Consider the following 24856-nt stretch of genomic DNA (forward strand, 5'->3'; position numbering starts at 1 on the left):
TTTGTATTTGGAAATAATTTCAAACTTACAAAAAAAGTTTCAGAAGTAGCACAAAGAACTCTCATATACCCTTCATCCAGATTCCCCAAGTGTTATTATTTTGCTTTATTTTCTTTACATATATAAAAGACATATATACATACATATATATAATTTTTCTGAATCGTTTGAAAGTAAATGTCTCTAAAGACTAGTGTGTTTTTCCTAAAAACAAAAAACAAGTCTTTTATAACCACAATATAATAATCAAAGTCAGGAAATTAATACCACTGCAACACAATTATCTAATCTTCAAACCTTTTCCAAAATCTTCCAGTAGTCCCAATAATGCTCTTTACAGCAAAAGAAAAATTTTTTTCTGTTCCCAGATCCAGCCCAGCTTGTGCTTTGTATTTACTTGTCATATATATTCACTCTCCTTTAATCTAACCCTTCTTCATCTTTTATGACATTGACATTGTTTGCAGGATCTAGGCAGGTTGTTTTGTAGAATGTCCCTTGGGTTTATACTGCCATCTCTAATTCAAATTCAAGACTTCAGGTTTAATGGAACCCAACTTTTTTTCCGGATTTGTAATGCCTTTGATATATTTACTCATTTTCTCAATTCTCAATACACATACAGTAGTCTCAGAATTTCTAACCACACTACCCCTGTGTAAAAAATGTACTAACTAAAGTACAATATTTGTGTACAGTTCTTTTTACTTTTAGCCTGACAGTTTCCACTTAAAATGATTGTTTCCCAAAGTTACTTAGGTTAATTATTTTTGTCAGTGTGGTTGCTATTATTTGTTTGTAACACAGGTTCTTTTGTTTCTGTTTATATTCAATTTTGCCCCCCTAAACTAGGATTAAAGTAATCCTAGTTAAAATAATCCTAGTTTATTTTAATTTATTTATTTTTAATCCTTCCTCCTTCCCTCCCTCTGTCTCTCCCTCCCTCCCTCTCTCTCTCTTTCTTTCTCTCTTTTTATTTCTTTCTTTCTTTCTTTTTCTTTCTTGAATATGTGAAACATTACTCTCGTTCCAAGAGCTAAAACTACAAAAAGCTATACTCAGAAGTGTTGCTCCCTGCTCATCCCTACTTCCCATTCCCTCCTTCATTCCACCATATTACCACCCCTTCCCTTTAGGTAACAAATCTTATTCATTATTGTTTCATGTGCAGGCTCAGGGTGAAAGTGTAGGGCCCTGAAAGGGGGTTCCCGTCGTTCTACGTTCTAGTTCCTTCCGTAGCTGTCTCCGATGTCCTGACTGCAAGTGACCCCACCTTTTGGATTTCCTGGGCATGATGTATTGAAGAGGGTGGGGGACCTTACCTGAGCTCTTGGTTGTGGGATCACCCAGAAATTGAGGAGTTTCACTATTTGATTTAATTTTGATTTTAAAAAGGTAAAGACTGTCCTATATGCCAATGTGGCCAATATGTAGCCATTATCTCTAGAGTAATTGCTACAAGAGTAGGAAATAAAAGGTTACAGGGAGTTGCTTTTCTAACTAAAAAACATGAGTTAAAATTTTCCTCTAAATAAAATCTAGTTAATTGTGAAAAAAAAAACCCTTTAAAATCTTTGTTTTGCAAAAGTGAGAAGCTTATAGGTATCAGTAGAGGAAAAAAAAACATCATTATGAAAACCTACAGCAGAAGGGGAGGAAGGGCTGAGCAGATGGTCCCTTTCCAGTTCAGGAGCCCTGGACTAAAGTGGAAAGATGATGCTGGGAGCTCCTCATCTTACCTTCTCTGCCTCCCTGGTGACTGATGCCACATCTCCAGAAGTGGTTTCCTGCGAATTGTTTCATTGGAGGCTGGAAGTGGACCTTGCACAGGTGACCCTCAGAAGAGTGTTGGGGCCCTGCTAGGGTCCCCCAAGATGTGACAGTGACACGTGTTTAAAGAAAGATGTCACTGGCCATGTTTGTGGTTGTATTAGGGTTTGGACATTGGCTAGAGATGCAGCAGCCAACATCTTTAATCAAGAGGGGAGGAACAGAGAGAGACAGAAGAGGAAGAGAGTGTGGGAGGAAGAAGAGAGTCTAAGGCTATAAGAGAAAGAGGGAATGGAAGGATGATGATGAAGAGAATGAATCAGAAAGATATCAGCAGATAAAAGGCAGAGACAGAGTGGGCCACTTGGTGAGGGTCACATGGGCCACATGTATGGAGGGTCTCCTGCCCGAGGAACACCATCCAACTCACAGGCAAAACTGGAGCAGAATCAATGAGAATCTAATTCAGGAATCTGGCTAACCTACCCTCTCTCTGGAGGATTTCTTGCCCTGTCATCTGTCTCACTGAGTCCCCACTGTTCTTCATCCAGGACAAATTCACATGTCTAGTGCAATCTGTGGAGAGCACTCCCAAGACAAAAGGTCAGGAACTGCAGGCTGATGCTTTCTTCCTGCTGGACAGGCCTGGGGAGGACTGGGGGGAGGGGCTAAGGGAAGCAGAGAAACTGCCCTCTCTGCCCAAGAGCAGCCCAAGTATTCTCAGAGTAGGAGTGAGAAGCCTACATCTGACACCCTTGGGACTGGGATGCTGAAAGTGTCTCCTCCCTATGTTGGCTGTGCCCCAGCAGGTCATCTTGTCCAACCCTCTGCCTCCGGGTATCCAGGTACCAGGACACACCAGCTGCACTAGCAGGTTCAGAGGCCTCAGGGGAGGACTTTGTGTCCCAGGTTTCCTGACAGATGTTCTAAGCTACTTTGCTTTGCTGCCCTGCAGACTGGAAAGAATTAGCCCCAGGGTCCAGGGGCCAATCGGGCTATGGGAACCTCTGGGCCAGAGGAGGAAGAACGCTTGATTAATTATTTAGGATTTGATGAGCAGTGGTATCTGGATTTTGCTACTGGGAGGCAGTGCAGATCTCACTATCCACCTGGAAAGGGTGCTAAGCCTGGGCACCAGTGCCACCCTTCAAGGACACTGTGCTTGGTGGTCCAGCTGGCTTGGGCTGCTATTGTAGGGACCCAGGTTACACAGCCTCATTAACACACAGTTCTGGCAGAAGGTTCAGGCCACAGGGCTGGGCCATCATCTGAACATTAAGTACCCAGGTGCTGAGGAAGTTGCTGTTGCAAGGAAAGGAAGGGCAAGGTCATTGCAAGCAGAGAGTGTTTCAGCCATGGATGCTCATAAGTTAGAGCCTTCACTGAGTGCACCCTGCCCATGCTTCAGAGGCTCACCTAAGACACTCTTCACCTCCCATTCCTCCAGAGTTTTTGGACTAGCCCAATTTCCCAGAAACACCTCAAAATGGAGAATGTGATTTTACCCATGAATTTATCCTAGATGATCAGCCTAACAGCACCAGGAACAAACCTGTAGTCTGACAGTGTAAAGTTTATTGACCCTTTGCAATGAGGGAGGCTGCACACCAGAAGGACCATGAGATGTCTCACCAAAGGACAAGGTAGTTATTACAGGATGAGATTTATGTAAAATTTGAAAATGAACCCTGCCACATCTGCCCACACAATGTTGTCTGCATGGTTATGGTAAGGAGTACATCTGTGTATGTATCTACTTCTTTTTTTTTAAATTAATACCAGGGGAGAGCACAAACGCAGTCCCCCACTACCACAAATTATGCAGTCGAATTTCCTGAATTTGGGGAAATTGCAGGGATCAGCACATCTGGAGTGCAATAGATAAGCCTCAACCTGGAAAAATCGCCTTTGTGATCATGGTATTTCCCCTGCCAGGTAAGTATGTGTTGTTTGTATCTGCTTCTAATCTAGAGTTTCTCAACCTCAACACTATTGACATCTTATGTGGGACAATTCCTTGTTGTGGGGGGGCTGTCTTGTGCATTGTTGGATGTTTAGCAGCATCTCTGACCTCTACCCACTAGATGCCAGTGGCTCCCCCCATCACAGTTGTGACAAATGAAAATTTCTAAGACATTGCCAAATGTCCCTTGGGAAGTGAAATCACCCCTGGTTGAGAATCACTGATCTAATGGTTTATTGATAATGGTAGTGAATACTAAGTAAAAGGCTTTGTGGAATGGCTTCTGTTTTCACTTTTCTGTGCTATATTTTAGGAAAAAAAGTGTTAAATGAGGGGCACATTAAAATGACAGATCTGTAGATAAAGGCAAGCTCACTGTTAAAATTTTTAAAATGTCAGAGATGACTTGATCATCTGTATAAGAGATCTGATGGAATTTATTTTTAAATAAATAGCTTTTAGCTACTAGGACTAATAAGTTAATTTAGCAAGGTTGCAGGATACAACATCATCATACAAAAACCAATGTATTCCTATATACTAGCAACAAACAATCAGAAATTGAAATTTAAAAACCAATACCATTTATAATACTATCAAAGATATGAAATACTTAAGGGTATATTTGAAAAAGGATTTGAAAGACCTATACATTGAAAATTACAAAACATTGCTGAGAGAAACTAAATAAGACCTAAGTAAATTGAGAGATATACCTTGTCCATAGGCTGGAAGAGCCAATGTTGTTAAGAGGTCAATTCTCCCCGAATTTAATCTATATATTTAACACAATATTAGTCAGAACTCTAGCAAGATTTTTGGTAGAAACTGGTAAGCTGATTCTAAAATTCATGTGAAAATGCAAAAGATTTTAAAAAGATAAAACAACTCAAAAAAGAAAAATTAAGTTAGAGGGCTTAAACCTGTCTGACTCAAGAATTATTATAATAATTATAATTTCTGAGACCCTGTCTCAAAAAATTATAAAAATCTGTAATAATTGATTTTGTGTGATATTGTCATAAAGATCAAATAGATAAATAGAGCAAAGTAGACACTCTGGACATAAACCCACACACATATATATTAATAGATAGCCAATTTTTAAGGTGCAAAGACAATATACGTTAGAAAGCATAGCCTTTCAACAAATGGCACTGGAACAATTGGATATCCAAATGCAAAAGAATGTGCTTAGATCCCTACTTCATACCATGTACAAAAATTAACTCAAAAATGGATTATAGACCTACATGTAAAACTTAAGAGTATAAAACTTCCAGAAAAAAACACAGGAAATACATTTTGTGACTTTGTATTAGGCAAAGATTTCTTAGATATGACCCATCAAAGAACAAATTAATAAATTGGATTTCATTGAAACTAAAAAATCTGCTCTCTAAAGAGAATGTAAGGCCAGGCGCGGTGGCTCACGCCTGTAATCCTAGCACTCTGGGAGGCCGAGGCAGGTGGATCGCTCGAGGTCAGGAGTTCGAGACCAGCCTGAGCAAGAGCGAGACCCCGTCTCTACTAAAAATAGAAAGAAATTATCTGGCCAACTAAAAATATATATAGAAAAAATTAGCCGGGCATGGTGGCACATGCCTGTAGTCCCAGCTACTCAGGAGGCTGAGGCAGGAGGATCGCTTAAGCCCAGGAGTTTGAGGTTGCTGTGAGCTAGACTGACGCCATGGCACTCACTCTAGCCGGACAACAGAGCGAGACTCTGTCTCAAAAAAAGAAAGAAAAGAAAAAAAAAAAAAGAGAGAATAAAGAGAATATAAAAAAAAAACAGCCACAGATTGGGGAAAATATTTGTAAAACGTGTATCTATTAAAGGACTTGTATCCAGAGTATAGAAAGGACCCTCAAAACTCAACAATGAGAAAATAACCCAATTTTTTAAAAATGGGAAAAAGATTTGAGCAGAAGATATACAAATAAGCACATGTAAAGGTGCTCAGCGTCATTGTCATCAGGGAACTATAAATTAAAAACATAATGATATACCACTATGCACTTATTGGAATGGCTAAAATTAAAATGACTGACCATAGCAAGTGTTGTCATAGATACAGAGGAGCTGGAACTCTCATACAATGCTGTTAGAAATGTAAAATGGTACAACCACTTTGGAAAACATTTTGGCAGTTTCTTTAAAATCTAAGCATGCACCTACCATATGATCCAGCTAGTCCACTCCTAGATTTTTACCCAAGAAGAAAGGAAATATATATCCATACAAACACTTGTACAAAAATTTGCATAGCAACTTTATTTGTAATAGCCAAAAGCTAGAAACAACTCAAATGTCCATCAAGTGAATTAATAAACAAATTGGGGCATATTCATACAACACAACCACATAGATGAATCTCAAAATAGTTATGCTGAGTGAAGGAAGTCAGACAAATAAGGGTACATACTGTGTGATACTATGTATATAAAACTTTATACTCTAGACCTTGACCTTAAACAAAAAAGAGAAGAAGAAAGAAAAAAAACTTTATAAAATATAAACTAATCTTTAGTGGCAGCAGATCAGTGGTTGCTTGGAGTTGGGGGAGCAGGCGTAGGGGTGGGAAGAAGGGAGGCATGGATATGTTTACGGTTTTGATTGTGGGGAAATATCTATATATCTATGTCAATTGTACATTCTTAGTATGTGCAATTTGTTGTATATCTATTATATCTCAATAAAGCTGTTTTAAAAAACGGTCACAGATAACAAGAGTCTCTCAAGTGGTGGTCTATTGTGCCAGAAATACATACAAGAAAGTCTAAGTTACTGAACCTTAAAACTGGCAGATATATTTTCCCAATGTCATACTCAACAGCAATGGTTTACCTTGAGGAAAATAACACCATCTCTCACAGCTTGTATTTTCTCACTCTTCTCAAGTAATACAGCTGTGATTTGTGCAAAATTCTATCTTTATGTTATACTTCAATATAAAGTTTACTTCTTTTAGAAAAAGAAGTGGAAATACATACACTATGGAGCAGAAGAATCTTGGGCTCGATGAACAGAATTCTTGGGGAATCATGGGGAACTCCCAGAACCACATAATGCTGGCCTTTTCATCCATCCATCCTAGGGTCAGAAGGACCACAGCATCCTGGGTCATAGGGAGGCCCTTCCCTCACACAGAGATCTGTTACCAAGACCAGTGCAGAGGATCTCTCCTGTTCTCTTTGTGGAAAAGTGCTGTGCACAGAGACTTCCACCATTCTGGTTTTCCATGCACAATCTGCAGCCCTCACAGTCAACAAGTCCTTTCACATGACTGGCCACAGACTTTCCTGCTTGCAGATGTGTCCCTGTCATTTACACATGCTCTCTGCAGGCACTTTGGTTTAGAATCTCCTCCTGTGGTGGAGACTAGCATTGTGGTGAAGGATCAGCCAAACATAGTCTTCAATCCTTCCTGTACTATTTGTTGACTAACTTTGGACAAATCCTGGCCTCTGAGTCTACATCTGTGGCATGGGGCAATTAGACCATCTACATCACAGGTTCCTGGGGATTATGTTTTAACATTCCTTGTGAACCTGGTACAGAGTAGGCACAGAATAAATGCACAGTATTATTATTACTATGTTTGTGGTTTAATAATAATGACAGCTAATGTTTGTTGATCACTCATAATGTGTCTAGCCCTATGCTAAGTGTTTCAGAAGCACAAGTTACAACAGCCCTGTGAAGGAGGTGCTATCATTACCTCATTTCGCAGAGGAGGAAATGGATGGCCTGGGAGGTTGAGTGACTTGCCCAAGGTCATTGAATGTTAGGACTGGGAAGTGAATTCAAGTCTGACTACAGAGCCCAAATCCCTCCCAACAGGCTGCACTGCCTCCCACTCCATGTGATCTCAAAGAACTCTAGTTGGGGGATGGGGGACAGAAAAACAAAAAAAGAACAAAACAAAACAAAAAGAGCTCCAGTCACTCTTTTCCAATCCTAGTGCCCCTAGAACTTCAGAATAAGGCTTCTGATTTACTCCTTGTAGTAGGCTAAATAATGGTCCCCAAAGATATTAAGGTGTAATCCCTGGAACCTGTAGATGTTACCTTATTTGGAAAATGGTTCTTTGCAGATGTGGTTAAAGTTAAGGATATTGACATGGAGAGATTATCCTGAATTATCCAGGTGGGCCCTAAATGCAATCACATGTTCCTTTTTTTTGAAGAGATAGAGTCTTCCTATGTTACTCAGGCTGGAGCACAGTGGCTGTTTACAGGTTCAGTCACAGCTCATTACAGCCTCAAACTCCTGGGCTCAAGCAATCCTCCTGCCTCAGCCTCCTGAGTAGCTGGGAATACAGTTGCACCCCACCACACCCAGCTAATTTTTTTCTTTCTTTTATTTTTTCTGTAGAAATATGGTCTCATTGTGTTGCCCAGGCTGGTCTTGAACTCATGGCCTCAAGCAATCCTCCTGCCTCAACCTCCCAAAATGCTAGGATTATAGGTGTGAGCTACCATGCCTGGCCATGTGTATCCTTATAAGAAAGAAGCAGAGGAAGATTTGAAGAGACACACAGAGAAGGCAATGTGAAGATGGAGAAGAGAGAGATTTGAGGATGCTGGCCTTCAAGATGGGAGTAGCGGGCCAGGTGTGGTGGCTCATGCCTGTAATCCTAGCACTCTGGGAGGCCAACATGGGAGAATCACTTGAGGCCAGGAGTATGAGATCAGCCTGAGCAAGAGCGAGACCCTGGCTCTACAAAAAATATAAAAATTAGCCAGGTGTGGTGGTGGTGTGCCTATAGTCCCAGCTACTTGAGAGGCTGAGGCAGGAGGATCATTTGAGCCCAGGAGTTTGAGGTTGCAGTGAGCTATGATTGATGCCATTGCACGCTAGCTGCTGGATAGAGTGAGACCCTGTCTCAAACAAACAAACAAACAAACAAACAAAACACAAGATTGGAGTAATACCCCCAGAAGCCAAGGAATGACAATAGCCACCAAAATCTAGAAAAGGCCAGGAAAGGATTCTCCCTAGAGCCTGAGGAGGGAACATAGCCCTTCTGGTTTGATTTCAGCCCAGTAGTACTGATTTCAGACTGCTGACTTCCAGGACTGTGAGAGAATAAGTCTCTGTTGTTTTATGCCACCAAGTTTGTGGTAATGTGTTACAGAAATCGCAGGAAACTAATACAGATTTTGGTACCTAGAAGTGGTGTTGCTGTATCAAATACCTAAAAGTATGGAAGTGGCTTTGAATTGGATAACGTGTAGAGGCCAGAAGAAAAGAGCTAGATAGAAAAAGCCTAGATTTACTTGAACAGACTGTTGGTAGAAGTGTGAACATTGAAGACAATTCTGGTGAAGGCTCAGAAGGAAGTGAGGAGCATGAGAGAGAAAGCCTATATCATCTTAGGAATACATATATAATCATAAGCCAGAATGTTGGAAACTGGAAAAAAAGCAATTCTTGTTACACACCCACAGAAAGTTAGCTAAATTGTGTCCTACAGTTTTGTGGAAAGAAGAGATTGTAAATGATGAACTTGGATATTTATCTAAAGAGATTTATAAGCAAAGTGTTATGGGCGTGGTCTGATTTCTTCTGACTGCTTATAGTAAAATGTGAGAGCAAAGAGATAAATTGTAACCAGCTCCCTGAACAAATTCAGTGACCCCTGTATGTTTTTTAATAGTCCTCACCCTTAACTAACTACTTGACCTTTTAAATTGTTTCCCAGAAACGGTGGATTTTCTGCAAGACAAGGAGCTGAGATTCTGAAGGCCCCTGGGCAGACTCTCTGATGCCAAGATTCACCTTTCCCCACAATCTACCCCAAATGCCCTTAGCCCCTTGTTAGTTACACCATGACCTGCTCAAGGCACATGGCCCCTCCTTTAAAAGTCCATGATCTCTTTAAGTAGAAGAGATGGAGAGACAGATTTGAGGCAGCTTCTCCCATTCTTCCGATAAGACTTCTTTTGTACTAAAAATTCCTTTCTTCTTTGGCAATCCTCATCAATAATTGGATCTTTGTGCAACAAGCAACTTGGCCTAGGCCGGAAACCCCCTTGCAGTTGCAGGCAATCATTACTATCGTGACCTGTATGTCAGAGATGTCATCTATAGGGAAGCTGAAGGGAGTCTTTAAAAAAAAAATCTAAAAGCAAGCCAAGTGGGTGAAGTTTGACAAGCCTAGTCAGGTTTGCCCTCAGCTTCATTACCTTGCAACAAAAAGTGATTATGTTAAAGATCTTGAGATGGAGAGATTATCCCGGATTATCTGGGCTGGCTGAAATGTAATTATAAGTGTCCTTATCAGATTGAGGCAGAGGATATTTGACACAGACAGAAGAGAAGAAGGCAATGTGACTGCTATGGTTTGAATGTCCCACCAAAACTCATGCTGAAATTTACTTGCCATTTTAACAGTGTTGAGAGATGGGGCCTTTAAGAGGTGATTAGGTCATGAGGGTCCCACCCTCAGACTAATACAGAAAATTGGTACTGAGAAGTGGGGTTGTTGTTATAACAAATATTTGAAAATGTGGAAGCAGCTTTGGAACTGGGTAATGAGTAAAAACTGGATGAATTTGGAGGGGCAGGCTAGAAAAAGGCTGTATTGCATTAAGGGTGACTCTGGTTAGGGTTTAGAAGAAGATCCCAGAGCTAAGGAGAGCCTAAATCTTCTTAGAGATTACCTAAGTAGTTGCGACCAGAATGTTAGTAGAAATATGGATGCTAAAGGCCATTCTGATGAGGTCTCAGATGGAAATGAGGAACGAGGTATTGGAAACTGAAGTAAAAGCCATCCTTGTTATTAATATAAAGTAGCAAAGATTTTGGTTGAATTATGTCCGTGCCTGAGGGCTTTATGGGATGCAAAACTTAAGAGTGATGGACTAGAATACTTAGTAGGAGAAATATCTAAGCAGCAAAGCATTCAGGCTGCTGCATGGTTACTTTTAACTGCATAAAGTGAGATGCAAGTGCAAATACTTAAAGACAGAATTTATTATGAAAAGGGAAGCAGAGTAGAAAGATTTGGAAATCTCACAGCCTGTCCATGTAAAGAGTGAAAGAGCATGTTTGGGAGAGAATTCTAAGGGTATGGCCAAGTGACCATTTGCTAAACAAATTACCATGAGTAGAGGGAGCCACATGCTATTCATAAAAACAATGGGAGAAAGACCTGGAAGGCATTTCAAAGATCTTCCAGGCTGCCTCTCCCATCACAGTCCTAGAGATCTCTAAGAAGGCAGAATGGTTTTGGTGGATGTGCCCAGGGCACCCTCTGTGGGCTCACTTCCCGGGGCGACCTCAGGTCTCTGCTCCCTGCATTCTGGCCCAGCACTTCCTAGCCACCCCATGGCTCAAGCAGGTGCATGTGCAGCTTGACCCGCCACTCTGAAAGGTATAAGTGGTAAGCCTTGGCAGTATCCATGTGGTGTTGAGTCTGCAAGCCTGCAGAATGCAAGAGCTGTGGGGTCATGGCAGCCTCCACCTAGGTTTCAAAGAACGCTGTGGATCTCCTAGAGGCCCAAACAGAAACTTGCCACAAGGGAGGAGCCACCACAGAGAGTTCCCACTAGGGCAATGCCTACTGGAGCTATGGAGGCAGGACTGCCATTGAGACCCCAGAACTATAGAGGTAACAGCATGCAGTGCCAGCCTTCCAAAAGAGTTGAAGCATGGGCTGAGCCCAGCAAAGCCATGGGGGTGAGGATACCCAAGGCCTTGGGTACCTAACCTCTATCCCAAGGTGTTCCAGAGGTAGCACATGCAGTGAAAGATTATTCTGGAGTCTTAAGATTTAATGTTTCCCCTTTTGGATTTTAGACTTACCTGGGACCACTAACTCTTTTTTTCTTGCTTACTTTTCCCTTTTGGAATGGAAATGTCTATCCTATGCCAGTCCCATCATTGTATTTTGAAAGTAAATAACTTGTTTTCATTCCCAAGCTCACAGCTAAAGGGATTTGCCTTGGGATAAATCATGCTCCATGGGATCTGGAGTATCACCTGTATTTGATTTAGATGAGACTATGGATTTTGGACTTTTGAGTTGGTGCTGGAATGAGTTAAGGTTTTGAGGCTTTTGGCATGGAATGAATGTATATTGTATGTGCAAGGACAGGAGTTTGGGAGGCCAGGGGCAAAATGTCCCCATCAAAACTCATGTTGAAATTTAATTGCCATTGTAACAGTGTTGAGAGGTGAGGCCTTTAGAAGGTGATTAATGCTATTATTGTGAGAGTGGGTTAGTTATCATAAGACTAGGTTTGTTATAAAGGGGAGTTTGGCCCAATTTCCTCTTACTGTCTTGTGTGCTCACTTCTGCCTTCCACCCTTCCACCCTGGGATGACACCCACCAGATTCTGGTGCCATGCTCTTGGACTTCTCAGCCTCCAGAATCACGAGCCAAATAAACTTCTACTCTTTATAAATTACCCAGACTATGGTATTCTGTTATAGTAGCAGAAAGCAGACTAAGACACCATGAAGACAGAGATTGGAGTGATGCAGCCACAAGCCTAGGCATGCTGACAGTCACCAGAAGCTGGAAGAGGCAAGGAACAGATTCTCTCCTAGAGCCTCCAGAAGAACACAGTCCTGCTTATACCTTGATTACCTTGATTTCAGCCCTATGAAACTGATTTTAGATTTATAGCCTTCAAAATTGTGAGAGAATAAATTTCTGTTGTTTATGCCACAAAGTTTATGGTAATTTTTTACAGCAGCTAGAGGAAATTGAGGGTGATTGTAGGGAGTTATGTAAATTTATGTTAAAGATCCTTCGTAGTTTTAAGATGGATTCATTCATTCAACCAACCAACAAATAGTTGAGGCAGTATAGAAGAGTAATTAAAAGCACAGACTTTGGGCCTGGCATGGTGGCTCACGCCTATAATCCTAGCACTCTGGGAGGCCAAGGCGGGTGGATTGCTGGAGGTCAAGAGTTCGAGACCAGCCTGAGCAAGAGCGAGACCCCGTCTCTACTAAAAATAGAAAGAAATTATCTGGCCAACTAAAAATATATATAGAAAAAATTAGCCGGGCATGGTGGCACATGCCTGTAGTCCCAGCTACTCAGGAGGCTGAGGCAGTAGGATCACTTAAGTCTGGGAGTTTGAGGTTGCTGTGAGCTAGGCTGACGCCACGGCACTCACTCTAGCTGGGCAACAGAGCGAGACTCTCTCAAAAAAAAAAAAAAAAGCACAGACTTTGGATTCAATTCATCTTGGGGGTGAATCCCAGGTCTGTCACAGGCTGAGTGTGACCTTGAACAGGTTGCTTAATTCTCTGAGCCTTGGTCTCAACATCTGCACAATGAGGATGATAATGGTACTTAACTCAAGGGAAAGTTGTGAAAATTAAATGGGAATATGCACATAAAGGGCTTTGTGCTGGGTGAAAGGGCCATTGCCCTGTCCCTGCCCTAAGAGAGCTCTCTGTCATTCTGGGAGGATCAGAGCTGTAGATGGAAAGCCCAGGGGGCAATTGGGACCCATTGGAGGCACTGGGGATGGGAGTAGGGGAGACTTTCTAGAAGAATCGACTCGTGAGCCTCCTGAGGGACACAGTAAGCCCTAATTATATACTCTTTTTAATACTATTGTTATAAATATTATTAGTATCAAGGGATAAGATGTGTTTCTGGTTCTTGGGTCTTCCTGAAAAAGCAGATATAAAAGTGTTTTTTTTTAAGCTTAAAGCTCTTAAGTTACTACCGAGTTCCTAGGAAAGAGCCCATATCTGATGAGAAGGATTTGAGATGGCAACCGGCCACACAGAGATACCATTTATTAAAACTAAACAACAAATGTGCAGCGGAGGGTAGGAAGAATGGAAAGGGAAAATCTGAGCATGCGTACTGACAGGCACATAAACAGGCCTATGAACCAAGAGTAGCCAATCCCAGAGGAGGGCCACTTGCCTCCGGCGAGAAAATCAGTCTCCGCCCCCTTTGAGAACGTCTTGTCCCTGGAGCGTGGACTGAGAAACCCCATATTTGCTTCACTTGCCGCGCCCACTTCGCTGACTTCTGATTGGCTAGTTCACTAACTTCCCTGATTGGTCCGGCGTCCTTTGGCAGTTGAACCGCCGAACTTCATTTCTTTGTGAGGGCCGCTTCACCTCTGAGGTAAGTTCTCTCTGAGGGACACCCTGAAAGTACTAAGGAGGGCAGATAGAAAAGTTGGGGGCCTCTGTAGAGCACTCAAGTGTTTGGGCTTTTTCTGTACCTCCCTAGATCCTCAAGATCCTTAGGACTGAGCAACAACTAAAGCCTTTCAGGGTGATTCCAGTTGAGCGGAGATAAAACAAACTGGTCTGTGAGACTCCATAACTGCTGTTCCTGAGGGAAGCAAAATTTGCGTTAGCTTGAGAAACCCCCAGACCAGCCAGATGCCCCTAAATTTCCTCAACCAGAGATAACGGCAAATAGCCTCGGCCTGAGGGACTGCTTTATTGCCTCCTCTGGGGCGAAGCGGGAATCTTCTTGTCCCAGAGATTCCTAAATGTCCTCTCCTGAAGAGATTTTCAATGCCTTCAGTTTGAGGAGCACCAGATTGCTGTTTCTTAAAACACCCCACATTCTCTCTGTCTGAGTGATGTCTGGGCCTGTAGTTTAAGAGATTAGGCCGGGCGCGGTGGCTCACGCCTGTAATCCTAGCACTCTGGGAGGCCGAGGCGGGTGGATCGCTCGAGGTCAGGAGTTCGAGACCAGCCTGAGCAAGAGCGAGACCCCGTCTCTACTAAAAATAGAAAGAAATTATCTGGCCAACTAAAAATATATAGAAAGAAAAGAGATTCGAGCTCTCTTCACTCTAGTAATTTACAAATAACCCATAATAACCTCTAAATCCGCTCATTAGCCATACCCATTTCTCTTAAGCAGAACAGAGTTGCACATTCCTCCGCCTGATGACACAAACTCATCAATTAGAGAGACCATATGATCGTTAGCACTTACCTCCTCCCCTTTACCTCAGAACATCCCCTACTCAATAAAATTACACACTGCTTCCCCAGCAAGGGTCTTTATGTCTTTCCTTCGGGATAAGCCATGCTCCAGGGGTACTACTAACAACAATAACTGACCTCCTCTTAAAGACTCAAGGCTGCTTTGCTCATGCCCACAGAAAACCTGTCATCCCTAGTCAATAATACTTCTCCCAGAGACCCCTGGCCCCCTCCCATGTCCTAACTCAGAGATAGATAACTCCAGGATAGAGAGATGTAGTACCTAATTCCAGGTAACTGAATGTGGCCATCCCTCAATCATTTCTCCCTCCAAAGGACCTTTGGTCTTGTAGCTGGACAGACTCAAGCTGTGTCTCTTGCAGATCAGAGTGCGCCCAGTGCCATGAATAGAGGAGGCCGTTCCTTTGCAAAGTGCCCCAAAGGGGGTGCTAAGAAATCAGAGAAAAGCAAGGTGAGTTGATCTGGACGGGCAGAGTAGTGACCCAGAGGACAGTGTGGGGTGTCCAGATTTCTGAGGAGGTGGGGACTAGGTACTGGGGATAAGGAGCAGGGTCTTGGGGGAGATCTGGAGCCTTGGGAGCTTGCCACTCTCAGTTTCTCTGGCATCCCCAAAGACAACAGATCTGTGACCTTGCACTGCATTTGGTGACTCTCAGTCCATTCTAGAAGATGGGAGGAGAGCAAACTAGCAGGATTAAGCACCTACTGTGTGCCAGGGGAGAGGCTAAGGAATGTCACCCATGTTCTCTCAGCCATGACATCACCCAGGAGGGATTATTATCCCCAGTTCCCAGATCCAGCTCAGAGGAAGCAGCCCCAACAGACACGTCTAGCTGAGTTGCTGCCAGAATTTATTTTTCTTTCTTTTCGAGGCCTTCAAAGATATTGCCAAATACTTCCCTCAGGAAGAGTGGGCAATGCTGGGATACACACAGAAGACCGCCTATGTGTATATGAAGAAAAACTATGACACCATGACTCGTCTAGGTAACAGAAAGCCCTGGATACATACGAGCATCCCTCGGTCCCTTTACATGCTCTGGCTATTTCTTAGGCTGCAGCAAGTGTCCCACACTTTCCTTTTGTGCAGGGGGAAAATCCCAAGGCAGTTTCTGGGCATTCTGCTCTTCTATATCCATTGCAGGGCTGAGGACAGGGACAGGCCACAAATCTGGACACTGCATGTTTCTCTCCCATAGGCCTGTGTTCTGATGAGCCCTGCCATCTGTGTGGCATCCCAGCACCCTGCCCCCCATTCCTCTGCTCAGCTTATCTCTTAAGGAACAAATATTTTACTTCTTTCTAGGGCTCAAGACCAAGCTCCCAGCTTTCATGAGTTCTAAAAGACAGGCCATAAAATCCCAGGCACAGGGTTCTTCAGGTCAACGTCAGAGCCACAGGAATCAGAGTGAGTGGACGGGAAGGGGCAGGGAAGGGTCACCTCAAGCCCAGCTGCTTTTCAGTCCCACTGCCTGGGAAAGATTCTCAAGCGTTTGCTCCCTCACACACACCAAGGCTCAGTGTAAAAAAGGTGGATGCCGAAGGTTAACTACAGAGGCCACTCATAAAATCTGAAAACATGCAAAATAAGAATATATATTCTTATGGATAGTAAGTAAATGGTAATTGTGTAAAAACCTGCATGGGAATAAAAGTCATCAAATTCAGGAGAGTGGCTATAAGTGGAGAAGAAGGGAGAGCAGAGATTGGTGAGGGCTGCATAGACAGCTTCAGCAGGAACTTGTTTACAGTGCTTCTGATATTTTGAATAAAGAAATCAAAGAGATCTGAAGTCGTTGTGGGATAATGTTGAGACTGGACTCAATGTTATTCTTCATAATTTTCCGTATGTTTGAAATATTTCTTTTTTTTAAAGGATATGTTCTTGCTGAACACTGTTAATGAATCAAAGGGTAATTGAGAAAATTCTAATTAAAGTGTAAATCTTCCCAAATTTGCAGAGTCAATTTCCTGATAGTGCATAGGTATTGGATAAATATCTTAAGAGAGAAAGTGATTAACACCTTATATAATGAAGATAGCTATTTACCTGTATTTTATCAAAACCAAATGATCTTTTCACTCCTAATCAAACGTGATTCTATGTGTTGAGCTTAGAAGAGAGTTTGAGAGAGCAGTCTCCTCCGACCACACACGCTGAGCACTCCCACTTGCCAATGAGCAGACACAACATGGGATGAAAAAGGGACAGATTCAAGGGTAGAGCTCTTCGTACATTTGAGTAATATGCACAGTCCTTATAAAGGGGTTGGGATGTGTTTACTTGCTCTTCTGCTCTGACAGCACAGTTGTAAGAAGATAGGGTCAGAATATCCAATAGACCTATGGACTCTGAAACTAAACCGGCCAGATTCTACAAGCTCCCATGATCACTGTAAGAGGTTTGAAAACCTAGTGCTTGAGTATCTGCAAATTGTTTGACATTAAAGGAGTATCTTTATACTGGAAACATTTCAGAACCACTGGACTAAATCATCCATGGTTCATCCCACATTTAACAGCTTGAGGTATAATCAACATACCATACGATTCATCTTTTTTTTTTTTTTTAGAGACAGGGTCTTACTCTGTTGCCCAGGTTGGAGTGCAGTGGCACAATCAGAGCTCACTGCTGCCTCGAACTCCTGGCCTCAAATGATCCTCCTGTCTCAGCTTCCCGAGTAGCTAGGACTATAGGCATGAGCCACTGCGCCCGCCCGGTGACTCACCCATTTTAAATGTAAATTGATTTTTAGTTGTCACACGTCTTTAAGTGGATACAGTTCAAATTCCCAACCAACCAATTTACTTCTTTGGGAAAAAAGTGAGAGACATGTAATGAAATAGGATGAGACTGTGATAGGGTTAAAGCCACATTTTATAAACCATCAGAAAGAAAACTCTGAATTGATGCCTCCAATAAGTGCATAAACCATTACTAAAGATAATTCAAAAGCTAATCTCAAATAACTCCTCAACAATGAGTAAACTAGTAACCATCTACTTCTGAATTCCATGATGCTATAGGAATCTCTCTAGGGTTTGGAAATATTTACCAACAAAGAAAAATTCTGATTTATTACCCTCTTTTAGATGAACCTCCTCAGGGGGCTTCCCTTGGGCAACAGAGAAAACGCCCAAAGGTGAGTATCTCCCAAATATCTAAAGGACCAGAGAACCTTTGTCCCTCCACGGATGTGAACATTGGTAAGAGTAGGAGAATACTGAAAATGTCCTAGCCCTCCCTGTCTCCCTTTGCTCCTGTCTTTATCACAACACCTGATGTAGCATCAATGGCTTGATAGTACTTAACACAATTGTGATAGCTAATACTTCTTTTGTTTTCATAGCGATGCCAGATAGTATTTTAAGCAGTTTGCACAGATTAATTTCTTTAATCCTTATGAAAACTTCACAATGTTGTTTCCAATTATCTCCGAATAATAATGAGGATATTATTATTATGTATAAGTAAAATAATAATAGTAGTAAAGTTGAGGCTATTGTGGTACAGGGATGTTAAATAATTTGCCTGAGGTACAGTAGCAGTCCCCCAAACCATTTCAAAGCTCATCCATGTTTTCATTTGTTTATGAAGTTCAGGCATTGCCCATTAGAGTTTTACCCTACAGAGCTGGCAGATGCTTCCATTAGACGCTGACTAAAGGACAGCTGGTCTCTGCTCTACTGCGTGCCACTCCTACGGTGTGGGAATAGCTTTGACCCTCGACCCTTCCCTATTTTGAACTCCCTGAGGGCCTTTTCTGTACCTAGGACCTCTCTGAAGCCCCAGTCCCAGCCCAGGGGAACCTTCAGAGTTGCCTGCATATTTATTAAATGAGTGATTCCACAATTGCAGTTCAGAGGGTAAAGGGATCTGAGAGTCAGATAGCAGGGTGGAGACCATTATAGAGAAAATTCAAAGAAGAATCATGGAAAAAAGTGTTAATTTTTATTATTACCACATTTAAACAGTATTTACAAGCTCAGAAAGTATTTTCCCTTAGCCCGTTTTACATGTATTGTTCACTATTTCATAAATGAGAAAGCTCAGTGAAATGTAGCTTAAGATTGCTGGCCAATGACACATCCTGATGCAACAGAATTGGTACAGGTACCATCTTGTCTAATTCCACATTCATTGCCAGCGTAGGTTGGTGTGCCGCATCTGGCACCGCTTTTTTGGCTGCCTAGATTAATTGATTAATTTCTGTGAACCATTCCTTTCCTCTCCCTTTCCTATATTCATCTCCCCCACGCCATTTTTTCCAGCAGTGCTTTGTCCCCTGTGTATGTTTTTATATTTACTGTCCCTGTCGCTGCCTACAAGCTTAGACATCGTCCCATATATTTTATAGAAGCCTTTTTTGCAGACCTTGTGGATTCTTAGAATACTATTCTTCCCCCAAATCTTCTGTATACCACACTCTCAATTACATGGAGATTTTTGCTTTTTGCAAGAATGACAGTCTGGAAAGAGCATGAAGTCAAGCATTCTAGTCCTGGAAACTAGTCCTTCACCGCTCATTTAGGCCATTCTTTTCCCTTCTAACCTCCCAGGTTCCTCATAATTTAGGTACAGATAATGTAATAATCTCCCAGAGTTGCTGAGAATATTGGTTAAGGTAATGCATGTGAGCTCTAAAGCATTAGAGAAATGCCATTGACACTGTTTATATGTGACCTTCACATTAAGAAAGTGATACGCAAGAAGCCAGCAAAGAAAGAAAATGATCTGAAGGGAGTGCCAGGAACACGTGGCTCGGAACAGGCTCAGAGACAGCTGTGCCCCACTGGAAAAGCAAGTACCACTGGGAAGAAGAATAAGAAGACAGGTAAGAGGAGACAACTAAGGAACAAATCCTCTGGCTTTCCTGCCTATGTTTGTGTGTATGGTATGGGTGTGCAGCATGGACCCTGGACGAGCCTGGGTGCAGCCTGAGCTAAAGACCTCACCCAGCACCAGGTGAGACGTTAAAACATGACTTCCAGAACCACAGACTTAAATTGTCATCCATATAAAAGCCATGTGACTTTGGGCAAGTCTTCTAAATTCTCTGAGCTCCAGATTCCTAGTCCATAAAATGGAAATAAAGAATCATAGGGCCGGGCATGGTGGCTCACACCTGTAATCCTAGCACTTTGGGAGGCTGAGGTGGGTGGATCGTTTGAGCTCAGGAGTTCGAGACCAGCCTGAGCAAGAGACCAGCCTGAGACCCCATCTCTACTAAAAAAAAAAAAATAGAAAGAAATTAGCTGGACAACTAAAAACATATAGAAAACGTTAGCCGGGCATGGTGGTGCATGCCTGTAGTCCCAGCTACTCGGGAGGCTGAGGCAGAAGGATTGCTTGATCCCTGGAGTTTGAGGTTGCTGTGAGCTAGGCTGATGCCACGGCACTCTAGCCTGGGCAACAGAGTGAGACTCTGTCTCAAAAAAAAAAAAAAAAAAAAAAGAATCGTAGTTCATAAATTGTTTGGAGGCATTAATTTTTTTTTTTTTTGTAGAGACAGGAGTCTCACTATGTTGCTCAGTCTGGTCTTGAACTCCTGGCCTCAAGTGATCCTCCCACCTTGGCCTCCCAAAGTGCTGGGATTACAGGTGTGAGCCACCGTGCCTGGCCTGGAGGCATTAAATTAAATCTAGAAGGCCTGATGATGTGAAATGTATTCAAGTAATTCCATCTGTGATAACCTGGGAACATACCTTACTCAGTTCAATGCCTGACGCCCATCACAGGCATACCTCAGAATATTGTGGGTTCAGTTGCAGACCACTGCGATAAGGCAAGTCACACACATTTTTTGGTTTCCCAGTGCATATGAAAGTTGTGTTTATACTATACTGTAGTCTATTAGGTATACAATAGCATTATGTCTAAAAAAGTGCATATCTTAATTTAAAAATAGTGTTAAAATGCTAAAAATCATCTGAGCCTTCAGCAAGTCATAATCCTTTTGCTGATAGAGGGTCTTGCCTCAATGTTGATGGCTGCTGACTAATCAGGTTGGTGATTGCTGAAGGTTGGGGTGGCTGTGACAATTTTTTTTTTGAGACAGAGTCTCACTCTCTTGCCTGGGGTAGAGTGCCGTGGCATCAGCCTAGCTCACAGCAACCTCAAACTCCTGGGCTCAAGTGATCCTCCTGCCTCAGCCTCCCAAGTAGCTGGGACTACAGGCATGTGCCACCATGCCTGGCTTTTTTTTTTCTATTTTTAGTTGTTTGGCTAATTCCTTCTATTTTTGGTAGAGACGGGGCTCTCGCTCTTGCTGAGTCTGGTCTCAAACTCCTGAGCTCAAGCAATCCTCCTGCCTCGGCCTCCCAGAGTGCTAGGATTACAGGCATGAGCCACCGCGCCCAGCCGACAATTTCTTAAAATAAGACAACAATGAAGTGGCTTAGAATGAAGTTGAAGCAACAATGTTGCTGCATCGATTAAGTCTTCCTTTCATGAAGGATTTCTCTGTAGTATGCAATGCTGTTTGATAGCATTTTATCCACAGAACTTCTTTCAAAATAGGAGTTGGTCGTCTCAAAACCTCCCACTGCTTTATCAACTAAGTTTATGTAATGTTCTAACTCCTTTGTTGTCATTTCAACAATGTTCACAGCATCTTCAGGAGTAGATTCCATCTGAAGAAACCACTTTCTTCATTCATCCATAAGAAGCAACTCTTCATCTGTTCAACTTTGATCATGAGCAATTCAGTCACATTTTCAGGTTCTGCCTTTAATTCTAGTTCTCTTGATATTTCCACCACATCTGCAGTGACTTCCTCCATCCACTGTAGTCTTGAATCCCTTGAAGTCATCCATGAGGTTTGGAATTAATTTCTTCTAAACTCCTGTTAATGTTGATATTTTGACCTCCTCCCATGAATCATGAATGTTATTAATGCCATCTATAATTATGAATTCTTTCCAGGAGGTTTTTAATAAACTTTGCCCAGATCCATCAGAGGAGTCATATCTCTGGCAGTTATAGCCTTCTGAAATGTATTTCTTAAATCATAAGACTTGAAAGTTGAAATTAGTCCATGATCCATGGGCTGAAGAATGGATGTTGTATTAGCAGGCATGAAGACAACATTAATCTGCTTGTACACCTCCATCAGAGCTCTTGGGTGACCACGTGCATTGTCAATGCGCAGTAATATTTTGAAAGAATCTTTTTTCCTGAGCAGTAGTTCTCAACAGTGGGCTTAAAGGATTCAGTAAACCATGCTGTAAACAGATGTGCTGTCACCCAGCCTTTGTTATTTCATTTACAGAGCACAGGCAGTATAGATTTAGCATAATTCTTAAGGGCCGTAGGATTTTTAGAATGGTATATGAGCATTGGCTTCAACTTAGTCACCAGCTGCATTAGCCCCTAACAAGTGAGTCACCCTGTCCTTTGAAGCTTTGAAGCCAGGCATTGACTCCTCCTTTCTAGCTATGAAAGTCCTAAATGGCATCTTCTTCTAATATAAGGCTTTTTGTCTACATTGAAAATCTGTTGTTTTCTTCAATTATCTTAGCTAGATCCTCTGGATAACTTGCTTCAGCTTCTATATCAGCACTTGCTGTCTCACCTTGCACTTTTCTTTTATGATGATGGCTTCTTTCCTTAAACCTCATGAACAAATTTCTGCTAGCTTCCAACTTTTCTTGTACAACTTCTTCACCTTTCTCAGCCTTCGAAGAATTGAAGAGAGTTAGGACCTTGCTCTGGGTTAGGCTTTGGCTTAAGGGAATGGTGTGGCTAGTTTAATCTTCTATCCAGGCCACTAAAACTTTCTCCCTATCAGCAATAATTCTGTTTTGCTTTCTTATCAAGCACGCGTTTACTGGAGCGCACTTTTAACTTCCTTCAGGAGCTTTTCCTTTGCATTCTCAATTTGGCTAACTGGTGCAAGTCACCTAGCTTTTGGCCTATCTCAGTTTCCTGCATGCCTTCCTCAGTAAGCTTAATCATTTAATTTAATTTAATTTGAGAGACATGTGACCTTTTAATTTAATTTGAGAGACATGTGACCTTTCCTTTCATTTGAACACTTAGAGGCCATTGTAGGGTTATTAATTGGCCTAATGTCAATATTGTTGTGTCTCAGGGAATAGGGAAACCCAAGGAGAGGGAGAGACACGGGGAATGGCCCATCAATGAAGCAGTCAGAACACACACAACGTTGATCAATTAAGTTTGCTGTCTTCTATGGGTGCAGTTCCTGGTACCCCAAAATAATTACAATAGTAACATAAAAGATCACTGATCACAGATCACCATAGCAGATATAATAATAATGAAAAAGTCAGAAATATTGTGAGAATTACCAAAATATGACACAGAGACACAAAGTGAGCACATGGTATTGGAAAAATGGCACTGATAGACTTGAGGAAGGGTTACCACAAACCTTCAGTTTGTAAAAAAAATGCAATATCTATGGAACATAATAAAGAGAAGTTCAATAAAACGGGTATGCCGGTATACTCTTGACAAATATACGCGGAATGAAATAAGGCATGAGTGAATGTTCTGGTAAGTGAAGAGGTTAGGAATCTAAACCTGACAGTGGAAGGAGCCAGAAGCTAAAACTTTAACTGGCATTTGGTCAGTATTGGTGCAGGTCTAACATCTCAGCCTCTCTGAGCCAGAAGATGTGAAAACAGAGGATGTAGAAGGCCTGTGGCCACTTGGGAGAGAGGAGGCATCTCCTTTTCTGACAAAATAGGGCCTCACACTCCCTAACCCACCCAAACCTCATTTTACAACTTTTTTTTATCATAGGACGCAAGAAGAAAGGTAAAAATGCCTGGACCTACCGGCTGCGGGAAAGAAAGAACCAAATAGCATATGAAGAGATCAGCGACCCTGAAGAAGAAGAAGAAGAAGAAGAAGAAGATGACTGACTCTGTAAGTGACCCTTCAGCCCATCCCCCACACCCCAGAAAATGTGCTGTTCTGTTATTGGTTCTGGTATCCCATCTCATCAGTTGTTCCCCAAATCATTCCCTTCTCCTAATCCCTTGGGGTGCAGCATTGAGGCTAAATGATGAGATCTCCAGTGCTCTTCCTATTCCCTGCCCTGTGTATCCAGGGATCTTCCCTACACAGGATGCTGTGGGCTCCCAAACCCCAGGTCAGCCCTGACATGAAGACCACACCTTCCTCTAGCCCAGTTGTTCATAAACCAGGTGAGGGAGTCACTGTGGCACGAGCAGAAAGTTCACTCTGGGGATCAGTGGGAGGTGCGTGCAGGTCCTGATGTAGGGCAGAATCAGAGTGTGTGAGGTCTGCAGGTCAGGAGGAATCGGGAATTGAGTTATCAGGTGGTAGGAACTCACTGCTACTTATTTTCCTTCTCTTTCCTTGCCTCAGCTTTAGCGATGTGACACATGCCCATGATGAGAAGCAGAACCTGAAGACATTTCACGAACACGGGCATGGCTGTGAACTCCTGGCCATCGGGAGTATAGCAAGTGAAAGGAAGAGTTCACAACAGTGAAAAGTTTAGCATTGTTTTTCTTACTATAGGCCAAGCATTCTGTTAGATATTAGTATTTCACTGATGAGCAAGACATATCTAAGGAACTTTTTTGTCTGTGTATCCATGCACCTATCTTAGAAAACAAGCAGTGTCAGAAATTCTCTCCACAGAAAACACTACCCTCCTCTCTCCCCAGACAGAGCTACTGGGGAAAGTTCTGTGTTTAATTCCAGATTTTTTTCTTTGCATTTACACACACATACAAACACTGTTTCCTGTTCAGTGAGTGTTCCTTGCTACAAACCCCTATTGTTTACCCTGCATCAGTCACTGACAATAAATAAATATTTACAAACTTTTCCCAGTTGTTTACTCTGTGTCATGCTTGCCCACACAGCTCTGTGCACATGTGTGGGTGTTTCTTTAGGACAGATTCCTAGCAGTGGAAATGCTGTGTCAAAGGAGTCATCTATACAACAAACACCTAATGAACATGTACTGTATGCCGAGCGCTGTTCTAGGTGCTGGAGAGGCATCAGGAAACAAGGCAGACAATACCCCTGCCCACGTGGAGTTGGGATTCTAGTGGAGGATGTTTTCAGTTTTTATCTTGATAGACACCATCCACCCCAGTCCTGGAGCAGGATTCTATGGCAGGTGGTTGGGTGCACCGGCCTTTGGCTCCCTGAACGATCTTC

General features: G+C 42.4%; 1 protein-coding gene and 1 non-coding gene across 2 annotated transcripts; one reads left to right on the forward strand and one right to left on the reverse strand.

Annotated features, from left to right (window-relative positions):
* Positions 1-3549: 3549 nt before the first annotated feature.
* On the reverse strand, positions 3550-3713 carry LOC123629011. The gene has a single exon (XR_006731881.1). It is a non-coding gene; the product is annotated as a U1 spliceosomal RNA (small nuclear RNA).
* Positions 3714-15047: 11334 nt separating this feature from the next.
* On the forward strand, positions 15048-23580 carry LOC123628255 (protein SSX7-like). Its single transcript, XM_045537877.1, has 5 exons — positions 15048-15139; positions 15561-15675; positions 17782-17831; positions 19385-19523; positions 23459-23580. Exons 1-5 carry the CDS (start codon positions 15071-15073, stop codon positions 23578-23580), a joined length of 495 nt encoding a protein of 164 aa, XP_045393833.1. The 5' UTR covers positions 15048-15070.
* The last annotated feature ends 1276 nt before the right edge of the window (positions 23581-24856 follow it).

Source organism: Lemur catta, chromosome X, assembly GCF_020740605.2.
Source record: "Lemur catta isolate mLemCat1 chromosome X, mLemCat1.pri, whole genome shotgun sequence".
Lineage (NCBI taxonomy): Eukaryota > Metazoa > Chordata > Mammalia > Primates > Lemuridae > Lemur > Lemur catta.